Raw genomic sequence first — 20,805 nt, forward strand, 5'->3', positions numbered from 1 at the left:
CAGGCAGGATGGCCACAGGACACATCTGATGCATCAGTGGTACCCAGACATCCTCACATCAACCTTGCACCATTTTCAATGTTAGCAAGAGTCACTTCTCTGATTGCCTTCCGTAAGCAAAAAGTCAGCCCTTGGGTTTCAGTGGGCCCTGCTTCCTCTGGGCAGGCAGCAGGGGTGGATGCTGGGAGTAGATGGTTCAGGATGTGGCCTTGGAAGGTGGACAGAGCCTAGCCCTCCCCTGCAGAGTGGCCTTGGCCAGGGCCTTCACTGCTCTCTGCCCACTGCTGCTGCCGGGAGCCTGGTGTTATTCCTCCCTGTGTCCTCAGCCACACCTTCGGCCAATTGGCAAACCCCTCAGGTTCTATCCTAGTCAGCCACGTGGTATCCATCACTGCCACCTCCCTACCCTGCTCTTGCTCTCCTTATGTGTCACTGATCATGTACTGGGAGTCATTTTATTTTTCTTAAAACCCACATCCACGCATCATGTTTCTCTGAGTTAAATCTTCAGTTGGTGTCCTGACATGATTAATATGAAACTCAGACCTTTCCTTGTGGCCTTCAGGGCCCCTAGTTCTACACCTGCTAGTTCTGCCTCAGCTCCCCCCTCCCCTCCCTGTGCCCCTCGCAGGGATGAGGTGGGCTGTTTCCTGTCTCAGGTATGTTTGCTCAGCCTGGAAAGCTCTCTGCCTGCAGGGTTGGCACCTCCTCCTGCCCTGATGGGACTAGGGGGGTCGCCTCTTCAGAGAGGCCCCCCACAACCCAGGCCTGCTGCTTCGGTGCAGCAGGTGCTCGCCTTGCTGCTGATTCCCAAGCGTCAGTGGCATAGTTTAGTTATTATTTTTTAGTCCCATGGTTCTTCCTAGAGTGTGAGGGAAAAGGCTGTTGTGTTTATTGCTGCATCCCAGGGCCCAGTCAGGTGCCTGCCTGGCACGTATGTGGTTGGCACTCAGTGGCTGCTGACTGACTGGCTGAAGAAAGGAGGTAGTAGTGGGATGTAGTGTAACCAGTTGTAACCACTTTCTAAGTCAAAGCTGTTACATTCTGCAGGAATGGGCAACCGTCTTTCTGTCAAGGGCCACTAGGATATTCATAACATTACTCACAGCCCATTCGTAGTTATCAACTCAGAATGCAGCCTTCTGTGCAGGTTTTGAATGTCTAGTCCCACTTGCCGTTGCCTTGAGAGACCCAGACCAGATGATTTCGTAGCTCTTAACCGACCTTGTGGGCTGTGGGCTGGATGGTCCCCACCCCAGACTTACAGTCATTGCAGCCTGGGAGGCCCAGCCAGTGCTGTTGGCACCCACTCCCTGCGGGCGTGCTCCACCTGGCAGATGGCAGACACATCAGCAGCCACGCCTCTTTCCCTTCCTCTCTAGTGAATGGTGGCTTCCCCCAGGAGGAGGCCTTTGATTGGCTGGACCTTGGTCACATGCTCCTAATGTAACCAATCCCAGGAGGCTAGAGCTGCATGGCTGACTCTTGGGGCTCAGCCATGGTGGAGGGCCACTGTTGCTGAAACACCAGGAGCTGATCCCTGCCTGCCCAGAGAGGTGGGCGTGCCCCCTCCCTCGGGTGGTGCCATTGCTGCCACATTGCCTGGGGACAGGGGTCCCCTGGGGGTCTTGAGGAGGCTCTTCTGCTTGTCAGGGACGAACTCCTTGAGCTGGAGATCTGTGTGTGGGTGCAGAGACCCTGTTTCTAGAAGTCAGCAGGGCAGCTGATTCCCCCCAGCTTTTGCTTTAATAATGTTTTCCATTCTATTACTGAAGGAACGGTGACTTTAGAAGACAGAGGAAAGGGAAGAAGATGAATGTCCCCAAATCCTGCTAAGTCACCAACTGTTGACATTTCAGTTTTTTTCTTAATAGCCAAGTACAGAAATGATGGAAAGCAAAGGTAGCTACCTCTTACTGATGGCTTATTCCATGATCCTGCTACTCAGCAAACTTTAAACATTTGGGTGCATTTCCATCCAGTGTCTGTCTGATTCCCACTCCCACCCTCACTCCCCTCCTTCCTCACTGCCTCTCTCTTCCTTTCTTCTTCTCCCCTCCTCTCCCTTCCCTTCTTTCTTGTGGTTGAGTCATGAATTTATTTACACCATGATCAGTTAGTGGGATTCCCAGTATGGCCAGGACAGAACTGGCAGCTTCACCTGCAGTATCTCATCCAACCCTCGCATAGCTGTGGGGCAGCATGGCTTTCCTGTTCAGGCTGCCGTGGAGGCGGAGAAACTAGGGGATGATGTCACTAGCCTGAGGTTCCCTTATGGTCAGTGGTGGAGCCAGGGTTCATGTCTCCCTCTGAGCCCATCCTGCCAGAGCTCAGGGCCATCTTGTGCATTGCCTCTGTAATGCCTGAGCACGTTCCTCTTAATTTTTTTTATTAGCTGCTTTCTGAATGTAATTATAATGCAGAAAACTCAAAGAATGCAGGCCCTGTCTGATCACCCTCCCCCTCCGGCCCCAATGGCCAGTATTTAGTAGTTTTTACCCTTTGTACTGGAGTCTTGAAGTGTGACCATGGCCTGTCCTTTTGTCCATGTTCCAGGGGCTCTTCCTGGGGATCTACAAACCACCTAGGCCCAACCGACTGTAAGACTGCTACTGGGCACTGGGCACTGGGCCTGGCGTGGAGGTGGGGGCTCCCCGCGTGATTCCCTGGGAGAACTGAGATGACTCAGGTCCTGCTCTTTGGAGGGAGGCAGCGAGGCAGGGAGAACCCCTGTCCGTGCCCCGGCTGGCAGGTCCCAGCCCCTGCCACGAGGCCGGCCTCTCACACCCAGCACCTGCTGCCACAGCTATGTGCTGGCGCCCCAGCTCCCAGGCATGGACTATTTTTGGCTGTGGTGACTGTTCACTAGTCATGAAAACAGACAGCCCTCTCCCAGCCTCACTGTGTTGGGCCGCCGTGCACCGACCACTGGGGCTGCTGGGGCCCTGGGCTCAGGCCTCTTGGCCATGGATTGCCTGTTTAGCTGGGTGCCAGCCAAGGCCTCCAGGGGCACAGGGGTCCAACTGCCTGGGATGCTGAGAGAAGTTCACGGCCTGAGATACTCTGGGAATGGCCAGGTAGGCACCAGGGCTGGGCGAAGGAATGGGCACATTGGGCCACGCTCGGTCGCTGCTGTGCCCGCTGACATGGAACAATCTGGACAAGTATGCATGACTCTGTTCCTTTGTCCCATGGCTTGTCCTAACGATATGGTGGCCGGGAAGCTCCTGAACTAGGTTCTCCCCCTTCCTGCTGGGGAATGGCCCTGGGGTTTCTTCCTGCTTTTGTGGGCACAGAATGTGTTTTACATGGGCCTCCTAGCCCGTGGCAGGGACAGAGTGGGCTGAGCCAGCCCTGCCTGTCCATGCCTTTGGCTGGCCAGGCCAGGGGGCCACCATGCATAAATTCTGAGTGCTGACTTCGGAGTTCATGGACTCGGCTGCAAGTACATGCGCTGTTGCTGTGTCATCAGACGAGTGATTTCATCTCTGTGGACTTGGGTTTCGTGGCTCCCAGCCTACTACATGGCAGTGAGTGGTACCAGGGGCTGTTGTTGTGATCACACTCTGGTTGTGAGCTAAGGAAGCATGTGGAGAGCTGTGTGGGAGTCCAGGGCTGCAGCCCCGAGACTCAGGTGGAACCTGCATGTCTGGGTGTCACCGATGATGTGGGCTTTGCTTCTTCCATTCAAAAAGAAGAAAAGTTGGGGATGGGCAGTGGGGGGAGAGTTGGTCCAGAACATGGGGGAGAGTGTCTTCCCACCCCTGGTCTTCTGGGGTTCTGGACAAGGCCAGGCATGCAGCTCTCTGTGACTTCCGGACTTCTTGGGGCTCTGGCCCACGAGGCTGGCACATGGCTTCCCACAGACCCTTGGCAATGACTCAGGGCAGACCTCAGGGGAATTCCCACCTTGGTGGCTCAGGAAAGCTGGCAGGAACAAAGCCTTTCCCTTGGGGTACCTGAAGCTACGGGAAACCCGGGGTGTCCCCCCAAGGGCACTGTATGTCTGATGTTGGTTGCTGGTCCTGGCACTGGTTCCATTGTTTGGAGTGACCCTGGCAGGTTTGCCACTCTCCTCCTGGGGTCTTGGTTTCCTCCTCTCTGAAGTGACTCTTGTGGACAGTCTCTGAGGTGTCATCCAAGTCTACCATTGACCTTGGCAGAGGTGGAGTTTCGTCTTGCCTCTTGTCCGCAAGACGAATGGCCGTGGCCTCCCTGGTTTGGGGCTCTGCTGGAAAACTACTGGAAGGAGCTGTCAGCTCCAGCAGCTCCTGTGAGATTTCGGTTTCCTGGCTCCCAAACAGCACAGCCTTTGTCGTGGGGAAGAGGAGCTGACTCTCAGGGCTCTAGCTCTAGGCTAGCTTCTGGAGGCCCAACTCATCCCCCACCTGGACAGGGGACAGATAGCCAAACCACCCCAAATGACAAACCTCACGCGGCAAACCCTGTCACCTGCTCGTCTGGTCAGGAGGGTGAGTGCTTTGTCTCCTGGCCCCACAGAGGACCTGGAATGCTCTAAGACCTGGACAGGCAATGCCCTACAGACTGCTGGGTGGTGTGGGCAGCCCCTGGTGCAGTGGCTTCCCTGGTGGGCTCGGACCTCTCTGCCCTCGAGAAGAAGTTAGGTACAGCAGTAGAAGGTTGCTGTAGATTCCCCTGGCAGCACCTTTGGGACTGGGAACACATGGACAGGGCTGGCGGGCGTGAGGGAGATATTAGGGACCCATGAGCAAGACATGTGCCTGGGGACCTGAGTGTGCCGGGTGTCCCTGTTGATTGCTACCAGAATGTTATCCCTCAGGCAAGCGGGAGAGCTGGGTGTCCCCACAGGGAGTGCATTTCATGCCACATCCCACTCCCTGCGCTCTCTGCGAAGGATCATCCAGGCCTGTTGTCCCACTCCCTGTCTCCTTGTAGCACCAGTGTTGCTGTGCGCCTGGGACCCCACTTGCCTCCCTGCAGCTCCTGGTTACCCTGCTGGTTCCTCTTCACACCTGCTGCTTGGTGAGGGGGGGTCTGCTGCCACCCTGGCTGATGGGGCTTCCACAGCTCTCACTGCTCCTGGTAGAGGGAGCCTACCCACCTCCTGTCCACCTTGGGCACAGTGTGGCGTGCACAGCAGCAGCCCAAGGCTGGGACCCATGTCCTTCTGTGTGGCCAGGTGGAACAGCTGTAGAAATGTGTGTTGGTGATGCAGAGGATGGTGGTACAGGCCACACCCGCCTGGATGGCCAACACAAACTGGAGACCACCATGAGACTGGCACCCCCAGAGCAGTGGGGCCAGCCCTGAAGGGTGACAGTAACTGAAGTTGAAACTGTGTTCCAGTCACAGTGGGAAGTACCTGACTTTATAGTGGCTACAGGAAAGGAACTGGTGTGGCAGACCCCAGGGAATTCAGAAGGTAGTGGGGGAAGTTATGGGGCAGGGAGATGGACAAGCGAGAAAGGGAGACCTCGGCAGGGAACCTCCCTGTAACCACTTGCAAGCCACTGCCAGGGCTCACCCCACTGGGCCTAGGGGCTTAGTCATGAGATGGGACCCGTGACCCCAGATAAACTCTCATTGTGTGAGCTGTCAGGAAGGCAGATAGGCCACCTTGCAGGCCGTCGGTGGAGATAACCATGCCCAACCCCACCATGTAATCCTGAACAAGCTGTGTAGTCCTGAACAAGTTGCTCCCACTCTCCCTTCTCGGACCAGTGAGAGGATTGCACACGCTCACCTCTGCAGTTGCCTACCAGTGCCCATCTGGCTGGCACCCAGGAAGCACATAATAAATGCTCACCAGTAGCCTTTCTTATCTGCCCCTCCCCAGTCTTCTTGCCTTTGCGCTCATCCCTCCACCGGCACCAGCTCCTGCTCCTGCTTCAGCACCATACTGTCCTTCTGAAGCTTTCAGTCCCAGACAGCCCAGTGCAGTGGCCAAGGATAGTCAGCCACCGAGGGTGCCGACCCTGAGCGCCCCTGGCCCAGGAGGAAGGGAAGTGTCTGGAGAGATAGGAGCAGATATGTGGGAGCTGGTGCTAGGCTGGGCTGGAGCACACAGAGCATGGGCCTCATGAGGACAAGCTCCAGGCCACAGTCCTGCCCTGGCTGCTCCTGCCTTGTGAACTGGGCTGTCAAAGACCCTTTCTTCGCTGGACTCTGTTGGTCACATCAGAAGCCCCACAGCCTCTCTGCCCTAGTGGTCCCCAGCCCTAGAAATTCTGATGTGGTTGATCAGGGCCAGGGCTCAGTCATCAAGGTTTTTTGTTGAAAGCTCCCCCAGGAAATTCCAGCATGTAGCTGGGGTTGAAAGCTTTTGGTAAAAAAAAAAAAAACAAAAAAAAACCAAACTTGTATCATAAAATGATAGTAATAATAAATTTTAAGAATCAAAAAAAAAAAAAAAAAACTTTTGGTCAGGGTAAATCCACTCATTGTATAAATGAGGAACTTGAAGTCCCAGTTGGGACGAGGACTTGACCAGAGCTAAAGGGGTTTCAAGGCAAGGACCACACCTGGCCCCATCCTTCCACTCTGTTTTCTACTGGGCAGCACATCTGGAGTTGGCCTGGAGGACATACTGTCTGCTCACAGCAAGGCTGTTCTCAAATTCCTGCCCAGGTTGGGACGAGCAGAACCGGTCTCCAAGCAGTTGCAGGCTGGCTGCTGGTCTCCATGCAACCCCCAAGGCTGCGCACTTCTCAGGCTGTAGTTGCTGGAGCCTCATGCTCCCTCTGTTTCCTGCCAGCACCCCTGACTCCTAGCCAAGTTTCTCTCCTCGCTTAGTTCCCATGGTGAGGAGCAGGCAGGCAGGGACACCTGTTAGGGGCTCCTTGCCATCCCAGGGTATGTTGCCTCCCAGCCTGGGCTACTATGGAACACGCCCCCTTCCTCTTCCCACCTTCCCAGTCTCCTCGGGCCCCACTTCACAGGGGTATAACAGCTCCTCTCTTGCTAGCTATGGATTCTGGGGGTCTGCCTTTGACCTCTGGTGTGGGCAGCTCCCAGAGACGTGTCCCTGGTCGTAGACTGTGACCTGGGGCCTCAAGTGCAAATGGTACCTGTGGAAAGTGGTGGTCCCTTCTAGACTGACTGCTCAACATCCTAGATCCTCTGTGGGTTCGCTTCTCCATCTCTGGGTTCCTCCCATTTCTGGCCTGAACTATGACATGATTGGGTGGGGGTATGTGGCTCCCAAATAGTCCCTACCCACCCCAATAGTGCCTGAGTGAGTGTGGATGGCTCACGCTGCCAACTACACTGTTTCAAAATATGGCCCCCAGGCTGCCCATGGCTCCTACTTAGCTCTGGGGACCACTGGACATCCAGCGTGGCCTGCAACCCTGCCAGCTGCCAGTGACCACACTGCTGCTTCTGCTCCGGAAGTTGTGTGATTGGCACAGATGGCAGTGACCTCGGTGCTTACTGGGACTGCTTCAAATTGTCAGCATGGAAAGCGTGGTGTCCCCACTGACAAACTCCAGCAGAAACAGTGGGAAAGGGTTCCTTGGCCATCCCACTCCGTCCCATGTTCCTGCTGCCCCACTCGATACTCCCATGCCAGCACAAGGCTGGTTGCAGCCAGGGCTGGGCATCCAAGTCTTCTGCTCTTGGTTTCTAGATCTGTTTTCTCTGGAAACAGAAGCTGGGGTGGTGTTAATTCTCAGAAGTCATCTGGCCTCGCAGCCGCCCTCCCTTCTCTCAGAGCAGAGTGCACTCTTGGAGAGGGACAACGTGGCACCTTCTCTGTACCCCCAGACAGTGGGGCTGCCTTCCTGGGGCATGGAAGTCTCTTAGACCCGAGGGTCTTTCAGGTGGCTTGGTCTGCAAGTTCACTTTCTGGCAGGTGCCGGGGCAGAGCCTCTAGTTTGCTTTTGGTTTAGAGATGACCCAGATTGAGTGGATTCTGTTGGTTGATAATCACTTCCCAATGCAGACATAGCTGTCTGTCACTGTGGCTGATGGGGGTTGGGGAGTCCCAATACAGGGAGAGACTGGAGCCACTGCAGTGTCCTCCATACTGCCACAGTCCTCCCCAGGGAGTCGCTTTGTCTGAGGCCCAGGCGGGAGCTGAGGAGCTGCGTTGTCTTTGTACAGTAATTTCCAACACATCTGCCTCATGCATGATCTTATTCTGATGCAAATAACTTCAGTCCCAAGGCAGTCATAGGAGGGAGTGTGTGTGTGTGTGTGTGTAGGGGTGCACTGTGTTGGCCAGGTGGGTGGATGCTGGCTGGGAAGGCCTGGCCACCAGAGTGCCCGGTGCTGGCCCCTGCCCCCTCCTAACTGACCTGTACCAATACAGCTTTAGAATCCGCCAGAAGCACTGGTTCTTCCTGCACACTCTGGCCTGCTGGCCCCCTACAACCCTAGATGTGAAATATTTGCACAGATTTGAACTACTTGCCAATAAATAAAGGTCAGCCATTTAAAAACAAATCGGATCTCAGTAAATCGAGATTGACATCCCTCCTTGTCCTCTTGGTGGGTCCACCTCTTAGCACTGAGTGAGGGCCCAGGTCAGTCTCTCTGACTGGCATCTCCATTACCGCCATGACTTTGTTTTTTCTTTTCAAGAAATTAATCACTTTATTTTCAAAAAAAAGAGTTTCCCCTCATGGTATCTGCTGCATGCACCTCAAGGTGGTGCCAGGTTAGCAGTGACAGTGTGGCATCCTGCAGGGGCTCGGTGACTCAGCTCATGGAGGCTCAGTTCTGGCCTTGCAGCCGTGGCAAATTTGAGCCCCCCTGGGAACTGTCCTGCACCTAAAGGCTTTGCTGGTTGTGTTGTGCGGAGGGGAACTGGCAGCTGGGAGGCAGTGGGCATGGTGTGCTGGCGAGGTATGTTGTAGTAAATGCAGTCTGAGAGACTGAAGTTTGGTGTGGGTCAGGAGGAGGGCTTCTCTGCATTGGGGTTAGGTTGGGGTTGAGGTTTCAGGCCTGGGTCCCAACTGTTTGCCACTGTTCTAAGAAAACCACCCAGTTGCCGCAGCCTTGAGAAACCGTGTGTGTGTGTGTGTGTTTACCTGTGTGTGTATCTGCCGTGTTCACATGTCTTCCTGAGTGTGCCTCTCCCTGTGCACACATGTCTACTGTGTGCCCGTGGCTGGCTGTGTGCCTGTGTCTACCTCTGTGGGAGTTCCTTTGTGCAGTAAAGATCAAAGGTCACTTGCCTTGACCGTATGGCCCAGTTGCTTCTTATATAAAATGACATCAAAACTGCCTTAAAAATAGATTTATTCCTTCATCTGAAAGTCAGTTAGGGACCTGGCGCGATAGCCTAGAATAGCCTACCTTGAATGCGCCAGGATCCCATATAGGCGCCGGTTCTAATCCCATCCCCCATATGGGCACTGGTTCTAATCCCGGCAGCTCCACTTCCCATCCAGCTCCCTGCTTGTGGCCTGGGAAAGCAGTCGAGGACAGCCCAAAGCCTTGGGACCCTGCAGCTGTGTGGGAGACCTGGCAGAGGCTCCTGGCTCCTGGCTTCGGATCAGTGTAGCACTGGCTGTTGCACTCACTTGGTGAGTGAATCATCAGACAGATCTTCCTCTCTGTCTCTCCTCTTCTATGTATATCTGACTTTGCAATAAAAAATAAAATCTTTTAAAAAAAGAAAAAGTCAAAAGAGACAGAGCTCCTTCATGTGTACAGTGGCCAGTGCTGGGCCAAGTCAAAACCGGCACTTCATCCAGTCTCCCATGTGGGTGACAGGGCCTGTGCACCTTGGGCCATCTTATGCTGCCTTTCCAGGCTGTTAGCAGCCTGCTGGGTCAGAAGTAAAAGCAGCACTGGCATGACCTGGCACCCATGTGCGATGCCAGTGCTGCAGGTGGTAGCCTCACTTGCTGTGCCACAATGTTGGCCCTGCAGCTTTTTTTTAAGATTATTTATTTTATAGGCATAGAGAGACGGGGAGACAGAAAGGAGAGGAAGAGGAAGGGCAGGCTTCTATCTGTTGATTCACTCTGCAAATGGTCGTACTGGCTGGGACTGCGCCAGGATGAAGCGAGAAGCCTGGGTCTCTCCTAGGCACGTTATCAGGATCAGAAGTACAGTAGCCGTGGTGCTCCAGACTCAGCCTGCCCTTGGCCGCGTGAGGCTTTGACCACTGAGTCTACGAGTTACAGCCTTGGGGATGGCCTGTCGATGGGATTGCCCTCTCCAAGACAAACCATACCTGACTCCGCAAAAAGTCCCTGAGAAGCGGTTTGCAGTCCTAAGAGCTGTGGGATTTGTAGGAATTGTTTCACGCAGGCTGTCTGGCCTCAGCTGTTATAGAAAATCTAGCAAAGGGGCAGAAAAGTTAAAAAGAGGGAAATACACCACCCTGGTCTGGTGCCTCTGGTCTTGGAGCTCAGGGCTAACCTGTGTCTGAGGGCTTTGCAAAGGCTGCTTCTCCTGCCCCACTCCGACCCAGGCTGCAAGCCGGCTCAGGCCGGGGCCTTGTCATACCGTCCTTTGCATTTGCATCAGGCCGTATGTGAGCCAAGGGTACAGGCTATGAAGTCAGCTGGGCCTGGAGCCAAACATTTGTCCTGCGGGTTGGCTTTCTGTGACCGCAAGGCACTCGTAGCACCCTGAGATGCTGCGTATGCGCATGTGTTAACTCACAGTCCACAGGCTGTGGATCCCGGGGGTCTCACAGAGGCCACCAACGCAGGAACTTCAGGGAGCGGTCCATTTCCGCATTTATTTAGGTTGTGCTCAGGATCTGGTCCATGCACCCATGGGGAGAAAGGAGGGGCTGGCAGTGGAGAGGAGGGACGGGCAGGAGCCATGCCTCGGGACCATCTTGTCATCACGCACCTGCTCACAGCAGGTGACCGAGAAGCTGATGTGCCCCATTTCCAGGAGTACGGCCAGCTTGGGTAGGTGTGAAGAGTGACCAGGGGAGTGAATGGCCCCCAAAAGTAGCAGTCAGATGGTACCAAGGTTCTCTTGGCATGTGAATGAGCCCCAGGAGCTGGCCATCGTCCAGGCGGGCATGGGGGCGTCGTGTCTCAGTCGAATGAAGCTGCCATGAGCTCTCGGGATGTACACGGAAGGCAGCTGTGTCATCGTTTTGGCAGTCGGGTCTTCATGTCCGGGAGGGAGTCCCAGAGAGGCCCTATCCCTCTTCTTGGGAGGTCAAGGGTGAGGTGAGGTGACAGGTACCTTGAGTCTCAACCTGCTTTGGGGACCTTTTCATTTCCTTTAGAACAGATGCCAGATTGGGGGTGTTATCCTCTGAGCCCCAGCACAGCTATAGATTGAGGTCCCCACTTCTTTGTCAGCTGGGGCCACAGGGGTATCTTCTCCCGTGGCCCTTCAAAGCCAGCATGGAACCCTTTACACATTTTCTCCCCCTGGAGCAGCCCTGTACCTTGAAGGGCTCCTGTGTGTCAATTAAATCCACTTGGATACCTGTCCCCGATGTGTAGTGTATTGCACCAGAGAGTGCAAGTCATGAAGCCACCCAAAAGCTCTGCCGCCCCGACCTCCCATTCCCACCTGCGTGACCTTGTACAGGTGCCACGGCCTCTCTGAACCTGTTTGTCAGCCAGCAGAGGGGCTTGCCTGGGAGTTAAATATAGTGAGGTGGGAGGTGAGGGTCCCGTCCCCTCTGTGTCCCACCTTCCTTTGTTTGGAGCTGTTTATATCTTGACAACTTTTTTTTTTTTATTGGAAAGGCAGATATACAGAGAGGAGAGACAGAGAGGAAGATCTTCCGTCCGAAGATTCACTCCCCAAGCAGCCGCTGTGGCTGGAGCTGAGCCAATCCGAAGCCAGGAGCCTCTTCCGGGTCTCCCATGCGGGTACAGGGTCCTAAAGCTTTGCGCCGTCTCTGACTGCTTTCCAGGCCACAGGCAGGGAGCTAGATGGGAAGCATGGCTGCCGGGATTAGAGCTGGCACCCATTTGGGATCCCAGCGCATTCAAGGTGAGGATTTTAACCGCTATGCTATCACGCCAGGCCCTCTTGACAACCGTTAATTGAGGTGTGACAGTCCGTCATAAAGGGCCATCTTGGTGGGAAGTACTTAACATTCTACAAAGTCCTCACAAGCACACTTCTTGGTGCTGAGAAATGTTGAGGACCAAGGTATCCCAGGCAGAACCCATCTGGCTTTTCCCCCTGCCCCTGGCCCTAGAGTGGCGATGTGTGCTCTGTGTCAGCTGCTGTCCCAGACCTGCCGAGGGTGGGGGCCAGCACTCTCTGCTCTTGTCCTCAGACAGAGGGCGGCTTCTGGTGGGAGCCAGCCCGGCCAGCAGCTGACACCTGCCATTCAAACGAAAGGCTGCGCTGGCCCAGACCGAGGCTGCTGCCCAGGCCAGCCTGCCTGCTCACCGAGCCCTCCCGTCCCTTGTGTGCTCCTCAGGAGATCTCCCACAACCTCACACTGGACACCCTGCTGGAGATGAGCGAGGCCGAGGTGAAGGACACGCTACGGCACTGCAGAGCCGGACCTGAGGACTGTGGGCGCCTGCAGCAAGCCCTCGCCTGCCTGCGTAAGGTCACGGGCCTGGGTAAGTGGGGCCAGCTGGCTTCCCCTGTCCCTGCCTCTGGTCGGGATTCAGGGGAGGGAAGAGACGTGTACCTCTCTCCAGGGCCGGCATGTTTCCTTGGGCTGGAGCCCTGCCTAGGTGGGGGATGGGGCGGGGCAAGCATGACCTAGGGTTTCTGGGGGCAGCTAGGAGAGGCCAAGGTGGACATTCAGAACGTGTGTAATGCCCCAGAAGGCAGGCCTCCCGGGGCTCCGTGGGTCTGGCTATTCTGGACATGATGAGACTGGAGCCTGCTGGGAGGGCCTGGGTGACTTCCCTCTGGGAGGACCGTCTGCAGGGTTTTGTGCTTGATCCACCAGCTTCCTGCGTGTCAGCCCCTGGACCTCTCCTGGCCGGCTGGGCACCCACCAGTGCAGGCTTAGCCTGAGCTGTGTGTGTGTACTCCCGGTACTGGGCTGAGGACCTGGGAAATTATTTGCAGACTTTCTAGATCTTGCCTTGGAAACAGAATGCCTGTCCTGAATTAGTCCTGTTTGTAATGATCCGAGCCATAAGAGGCTGAGGCTTATCTGCAGCGACCTGAGGCTTAAGGAAAGCCCTGAGATGTCTGTCCTCCTTAAGCACCCCCACCACACCCCACCCCAAAGACTGGGCTTCATTCACCCCTGGACCCAAGTCCTTGGAACTCAGAGTTCATGCTGGGATTTGACTCAGCTCGGAAAGTCTAGACATGCCGGGCCTTCCAGCAAGATGCTAGACAGAACAGGACAGAGGTGTGTTTAGAGTTCTCATCTCATTTCCAGAGGAAGCTAAGCCCAGGGAGGGGAAGGGGCCCAGTCTAGGACACTCAGCAGTCAGTCACAGAGCCAGGTTTCCACCCATGGGAGGGCTGAACAGTTTGCCCCTAGAGCTGAGATCCCTAGGGTAACTTGTCAGACCTCCCCGCCCCGCTGCTCCTTATGCAGGGATTTCAAAGGGGCCAGCTGTGGCGTGGTAGTGACCTGTTTGTATCATGGAGGCTGCTGTCTGCCTTCCCCAGATGCCAAGGTGGAAAGGCAGGTTACTTAGGTTTTAAACCCCTGCCGTGTATCTGGCAAGTGACACACATGTGCGGTTGCCACACCCTTTGAGAGGAGCCACAAGCTCATTTGGTAGTGCAAGCACCTGGGTTCTGTGGGCGTTAGCAAGGGTGTCTGGGTTCCCACATCAGGCCCTGGGCAGAACTGGCCTTGGAGCTCCTCAGAGGGTGCTTTGCCACCATTCCAGGGGAGAGTGTCAGCCCCTTGGGCCCCTGCATCCCCAAGAGATCCTTGAGCACACATTCCAGGCCGGGATGCAAGCCTCTCATCCTCCCTGGCCATGGCCACACTTCCCAATGCGGTGCCTGTGTTCAAGGATCCACAGCCAGCACATCTTCACGGCCCCTTGCCAGGGACGTGGTGAAAACAGCCAGGTCCCAATAAAATGGCCTGTGGAATCAGGCTGTCTGGCCACTCAGAACCCAGGGGACCTTGGCCAATCACTTGGCCTGTGTGTTTCTATAACGCAGTGATGATGAAAGGGGTTGAGGCAAAGTAATCTAGACCACAGCCTGCCAGAGCTTAGGTGTCCTTTGCCACGTTAGGCCTGTGGGATGATGGAGATGCTGCCCGCATTGTGGTCTCTAGTTTTGGAAGGTGAGTGAAGGGTGCTGGCTTACCAGCGATGGCCATTCCTGCCGATGCTGCCCATGCTCACCCACAGCAGTCATCACTAATCACGAAGCCTTGCACGGAGTGACTCCAGCATGCTCTCAAGCCACTGCCAGTTGACTGGCACTGGCCTGCACACCAAGACCCATTTGCCATCCCAGAGCAGCCATAACTTCACAGACAGGGTAAAGAACTTGGGGGCTCCTTTCCCAGACGGCCAACTTGCTCACATACCCCTGTACTCGGTGCCTACGCCTGACCAGTCGATGAGTTCCTGTGTAAGTCAGTCTTGGCTGCAGCCACACAGGAGCCAGTGGTGTGCTGACGCAGGGCCTGGGTGACCCTTCCTGCCCACGGGGCTCCAGGAATCACTAAGTTCCCATGTGGTGAAATGGGAGAGTGTTGGAATTGGGGGGTAGAAAGTACAGGACAGCTAAGGTACAGGGAAGGCTGTGGGTGGCGCTGGAGAGCTCACTGCCTCCAAAGCTGACCCAAGACAGGTCAGAACCCGTGGCATTATGGGACGAGACCCAGTGCTGTGGTCAGGGCCGAGGGGTGCAATGCCCATCCCACAGACCTTGGCAATGTAGGTGACTTCTCTTGGGTTTGCATGGAGGGCAGCAGAAGTCCTTTACGGTCCCTCCCTGGAGGCTGTGGCTGCTGGTACCTCTGGTTGGTCTGTCCCCAGACTGTGAAATGGGGACAGCAGCACCTGCTCCAGTGGCCTCACTGTGAGCTAGACCATGAAAGGTGATGTGTGCGTGTGAGGGATGCTCTTAGAAACCAGGGCAAGGCTGCTATCTATTGCCCTGTTCAACCTGGGACAAAGCTTTAACTTCTCTGGACCCCACATTGCCTCACCGTGTCTTGACTCCATCCAACTCAGCCTCTCGGCCCGCAGGCGGAGAGCACAAAGAGGAGCCCAGCTGGAGTTCAGCGGATGCTCGGCGGGAAAGCGGCTCTGGGCCTCCCACGGACTCCCTGTCCCCCGCCAGCTCACCCTGGCTGCCAGGGAGCGCCCCTCTGGGCAGAGTGGGCAACAGCTTGCAGGGCCCGCGCTCCGTCTCCGTGTCAGCCCTGCCTGCCTCCGACTCCGCGGCCCCCGGCCTGAGTGAGGGCCTCTCGGACACCTGCCTCCCACTGCACGCCAGCGGGCGGCTGACCCCCCGCGCCCTGCACAGCTTCATCACGCCTCCCGCCACGCCCCAGCTGCGCCGTCACGCCAAGCTGAAGCCGCCGCGGACACCCCCGCCGCCCAGCCGCAAGGTCTTCCAGCTGCTGCCCAGCTTCCCCACGCTCACTCGGAGCAAGTCCCATGAGTCGCAGCTCGGAAACCGCATCGACGAGGTCTCCCCGATGCGGTGAGTGTCCCTGTTGCGGCCCCTGGTCCTAGGAGTTTTTCTAAAAGATTTACTTCATGTGTTTGAAAGAGAGCATGAGAGCACTTCCAAGAGCTGGTTCACTGCCCAGATGGCCGCAACACCCCGGCCTGTGCTGAGCTGAAGCCAGGCACTCCATCCAGGTCTCCCACGTGGGTAGCCGGGGCCCAAGCACTTGGACTGCAGGAGAAGCAAACAGATCCCAGCTGCTGAGTCACCCCCTGAAGGCCCACAGCAGCTGGGGTGGGGCTGGGCCCGGCCAGAAGCCCTCAAGCACAGGGCAGGGTGTCCCACGTGGGTGGCAAGGTGCTGGAGCTGGCAGGTGAAGCTGGGACTCAAGTTCACCCACTCCAAGTGAGACCTGGATCTTGACCTCTAGGCTGAATGGTGGCACCCACGTTAATGCTCCAATTTTTTTTTCTGTTTCTGTATTTTGAAGAGATGATCCAGTCACAGGTGTCTGCTTCTGCTCTCTGTGAGGATACCAATGAAATGTTTTGTGTTGTTGCTGCTTTATTTTAAATTTGTTTACTTGAAAGGTAGAATTAGAAAGATCTTCCATCCACCGGTTCACTCCCCACGGCTGGGTTAGTCTGAAGCCAGGGGCTTCGTCTGGGTCTTCCATGTGGCAACAGGAGCCCAGGCACTTGGGCTGTCCTGGTCTTGATCTGGCGCTCATATGCTTTGCTGGTGTTACAGGCTGTGGCTTCACCCCCTCCCCCTGCCACAGCAGCACCCTCTAATGACGTGTTTTTCCATTTATTTGTCTGGTTTCCCATTCAGGAGCCTCCTATATTACTGATTTTTCTTTGAGTCACGCCTCAAGCAGCCTTACTTAATCCAGCCACATTGCTGCTTTGTAGTGCCTCTGGCTCATCCTCTCTTGATGAACATTTTTATTTATTTTTAGGAGTGATTTATTAATTTGAAAGAGTTACAGAGACAGCGGGGAAGAGAGAGATCTTCTCTCCACTGGTTGACACCTCACACAGCCACCGCCACTGGGGCTGGGTCAGGCTGGGGGCTTTATCCGGGTCTCCCACATGGCTGGCAGGAGCCCATCTCTGGCCTTTCCCAGGCCATTAGCAGGGAGCTGGATCAAAACTGGAACAGCGGGGACACAGGCTGGTGCCCATATGGGATGCTGGCCCACAGGTGGCAGCTTTACCTGCTAGAGCATAGCACGGGCCCCCGGGTGCACATTAAAGATGTTTGTATGTCAATTGCCCCCATAAGTTACCCTCATTGGGAGGACAGGAGAGAAGGATGGCATTTGCTTACCTGCTTCTACCCACCCCGAGGGTTGGGATATACTCGGCTTCCCTCCTGCACCCCAGCACCCTTTCCTGGGGGCTTCCCTAGGCCTGGTCTGCTTAGTTGCTGTGTGCTGGTGTAGGCTCTTGTGGAGTCACTGTAGTCTGGGCCCTGGGCAGCCGGGAGAGTTTGAGTTTGCAGGAGGAATCCATGAACTTGCAGGTTTGAGCCAGCAGGGGGGATCCTAGTGTCCCCCCACCTCTACCTCTTGCCGCTCTGATCCTGCCCAGAGGGGCACCCTGGCCCTAGGGGCCTGCACTGTGCCTTTGTTTCTTCCCCCTTCTCTCCTGAGAAGACAGCTTGGCCACCTTCCGGGCAGAGAGCAGGGCCATGGGCAGGTGACACCAGTCACCACCACTGATAACACACAGGGACGCACAGGCACCTCACTGCCCTGGGTTATCCTCCAGGGTCTCAGGGAGCTGTGGCAGCCCCAGGGGTGACATGGCTGAGAGCATGTCCATACTTCAGCCTCATCACAGGGCCACTTGTTCTGCACACAGCTGTCCTCCCCTCCCTCTTGGCCCGACCACACTCTCTCCAGCAGGCAGGACCCTCCTCCCGCCTGTGAATTGGGTCAACTTGTGGCTATGATGGGTAGCTGGCAGGGCTCAAGTAAGCTAATGCATTAACATGCATGACACAGGGGTAGTTTCCCTGCCCCTGGGAAGGCTCAGGCAGGGCCATTCCTCTCACGGAAGAAGTGTCCCTATGGGGCTCTCCATGTTCCCACAGTCATTTCAGAGCCTGGCCCCAAGCCACATCCCAGCCTCTTGCCTGGTCTCTCCTGGGAGGAATGTTCTAGAACACGCTGACCCAGCACAGTGACATAATCCCTCTCTCTCTCTCTCTCCTTTTTGTCTCTTTCAGGTTTGGTAAGGGTGATTCATTTTGGTTCCTTATGCCGCCCAGGAGTCGTGTTCGTGTTGCTGTCCCCAGTGGAGGTGGATTTTCCTGACCCCCCTCCTAGCCCACTGGGCCTCTGTGCAGTCCGGGAGTGGAGATGCTTGCCACGGCAGCCCTGGGGGAAAGAGAGGTGCTGTCCAGCGCCTGCGTCGCCAGTGGCCACGCTTTGGGGAGCAGAGCCCTCATGCGTGCCCCTGTATGGGGACCACCCCGGGACAAGCCCCTCTCCACCTGTACCCTCAAGGCGCAGGGGCTGTGTTCCCAGGGCTGGGAGGGAGACTGCAGCCGTCTCAGGACCCCTCCCCGTAAGAGAAAGACATCCCTAGAAACAGCTTGGAGTGAGACCCCAGGAGCTCTGGGGGTGGGAGGGGGAAGCCCCCAAAACCCTAGACCCCCGCTTCTACCACCCCTGGCCTGGGCCCCTGCCCCTAGCTGTGTGGCTGGCTTCTCCCTCAGGAGATTGGGCTGTATGCCTGAGTCCACCTCCAGCTGTCCGCATTCAAATTCTTTACGTCTGTTTTCTTCCTGGACTAGCAGAGCCAGCCATGTACCTGGGACACAGTCTCTTTTTATATGTTTTTTTTTTTTTTTTTGAGATTTATTTGAAAGAGTTGCAGAGATAAGGAGAGTAAAAAGAGCTCACCTCTCCTCTGGTTCACTCCCCAAGTGACTGCGGCAGTTGCGGCCAAGCCGTTCCAAAGCCAGGAGCCAGGGGCTTCTTCCAGGTCTCCCACATGGTATAGGAGTCTAAGCCCTAGAGCCATCCTCTGCTGTTTTCCCTGGTGTATTAGCAGGGAGTTGGATCACAAGTGGAGGAGCCGGGACTTGAACTTGCACCTATCCTGGATGCTGGTGCCACGAAAAACAACTTAACCCGCTATACCACAATGCCTACCCCAAGAACCAGGTCTTGTTAGCAGAGTGCCTGCTTTGCCATGATGTAGCTGGTGGCAGAGTCCTGGGGAAGCAGGGTGAGAAAGAGAAATGCCATGCCCCCTCTCCCCGGGGCACAGACAGGTTCCCAGGGCTCTGGACACAGCCTTGAAGGAAAGTCAGCAGCCCAGAGCCTGTCACCTTGCAGTCCCTGCAATCACTCAGGACAGTGACCGTGCAGCTGGTGGCCCTTAGGGCCAGTATTCCCATGTAGACTAGAGGGTGGACACTGGACACATATGCCACCCCACCCTCCTGTCTGCATGTGTCCGTGGTGAACGTTACAAGTCACAGCCCGCACCCATAGCTGTGCGGCTGCAGCCTCGTTCTATTGTCAGTCTCTCCATGGCTGGCAGATAACCCATGTGGCCATGGCTGCTACAGGTGGGCTGAGCCCCAGGCAAAAGCTGGGCCATGTCCCGGATGTTCCAGAGAGCACAGGTCCTAGGCATGTAGGGCCTCTGGTCACCAGAGGGCAGCATGGGGTGTGTCCTCTCAGGATCCCCTGGGTGTGGACAGTGCTGTTCCTTCAGCATGGCCTCACTCCTCATGGTTGCATCTGTGCTTCTTGGCTTTCAGTGAGCCAGCATTTTTTAAGCACCAGCTGTGTGCAGGGCTGGTGCTTGACCGAGAAGGGGCAGTGGCCACCCAGCAGGGACTGCTGATTTGGGGAACACAGCTGGCTCAATCTTCCTAATGGGTCCAGATCTCAGGCCCTTTGGTCCCTGGGTGAGGGTGTGGCTAGCCAAGGAGACGCCCACAACATCCTGATGACCGGGCTGAAGGCTTCTCAGATCGCTGAAGCCTGCCCGGGACCCTGTAAGACGGTGCCTTGTGAGTGGATGTTGAGGCTGCCGGTGGGCAGAGCTGGCTTCTCACTGCTCTTGCCTCACTCAGGCCTATGTTGCAGAAAACACAGCGACACCTCTTCCCATGAGAAATTCACGCAAGCCCCCACATTGCCCCCCAAGGAAGCAGCCAGGAGGACAGCTCTTCTCACCCCCTAAGGCAAATTTACAGAAGGGAGAAAAATCTTCATGCGCTGTTTCACTCCCCATATGGCTGCAGCGGCCAGAGCTGAGCAGCCAATCCAAAGCCAGGAACCAGGAGCTTCTTCCAGGTTTCTCATTTGGGTGCAGGGTCCCAAAGCTTTGGATCATCCTCTACTGCCTTCCCAGGCCACAAGCAGGGAGCTAGATAGGAACTGGAGCAGCTGGGACACAAGCCAGTGCGCATAAGGGATCCCACCACTTGTCAGTGGAAGGCTTAGCCAACTGAGTCATCGCACTGGGCCTCAGAAGGGCATCTTGAAGTTTTATAGCCCTTCTATCAGCAGTCACAGGAGTGCCCAAGATAGCCCCAAAGGTCCTGACCCAGGCAGGGCTGACCCAGTGGGAATGTGAGAACCTGCAGTGCCCAGGCTCTGCCTGTCTGTGGCATCTGGTACTGGGATGGGAGAAGGGATGTTCAGGTGCCGCTGGCTGCAGAGGGCCCACAGAGCCCCACACCTGCCCCCGACAACCCAGTCTCTAGCCACGCGACAGGCAGTGACCCCAGTGAAGCCGTCAGATTGGTGGCCCACAACCACACCCAGGAGGGTGTAAGGGAGATTGGGACATGGGCTTGCCTTGGCCCTTGAGCTTGCTGGTACCAGTGCCAGAGGCCACCCAGACCAAGCTGACTGGGCTGCTGCAGCGACTGAGCAGTAACATGACTTAGGGAAGCGACAGGGAAACTCTGCCACTTCGCGCTCCAGCTTGCCTGTCCTTGTTCTGATAGCTCACCGTTCAGGGAAGCATCCCTGTCCATCATCTGGCCTGTGACCTCTGAAGTGGGAGGTCCTAGGCCACCCAGGCTGGGGTCCCTTACTGCCCCACTCAACGCCTTTCCCTGCAGATCTCCAGCATGGATCCCCGCAGCTGGTACGAAGGGACATCGGACTCTCGGTTACACACAGGTAGGCACTGCCACCCAGGTGCGGGGCGTTGGGAGTACAGTGCCGGGCAGGGACCTTGGGTCTGGTGCCCAACTGTGTGAGGGCTGACACCTGCCTTGAGCCCTTCCTTGCCTCTTCCCCCAAAGCCCTGTGCTGTGGCTGGTCCCTCT

The 20,805-nt window shown here is 56.2% G+C and overlaps 1 protein-coding gene across 3 annotated transcripts in view; it reads left to right on the forward strand.

Moving 5' to 3' along the window:
- The window catches only part of KSR1 (kinase suppressor of ras 1), a 118,624-nt gene that overhangs the window by 79,130 nt on the left and 18,689 nt on the right, over nt 1-20,805 (forward strand). For all 3 annotated transcript variants that reach the window (XM_058676557.1, XM_036496141.2, XM_036496142.2), the window contains exons 3-6: nt 12,350-12,497; nt 15,069-15,528; nt 17,731-17,735; nt 20,596-20,656. In XM_058676557.1, coding sequence (XP_058532540.1) covers nt 12,350-12,497; nt 15,069-15,528; nt 17,731-17,735; nt 20,596-20,656 — 674 coding nt within the window. The remainder of the gene's footprint in view (nt 1-12,349; nt 12,498-15,068; nt 15,529-17,730; nt 17,736-20,595; nt 20,657-20,805) is intronic.

Source organism: Ochotona princeps, chromosome 17 (assembly GCF_030435755.1).
Source record: "Ochotona princeps isolate mOchPri1 chromosome 17, mOchPri1.hap1, whole genome shotgun sequence".
In the NCBI taxonomy this organism is placed as follows: Eukaryota; Metazoa; Chordata; class Mammalia; order Lagomorpha; family Ochotonidae; genus Ochotona; species Ochotona princeps.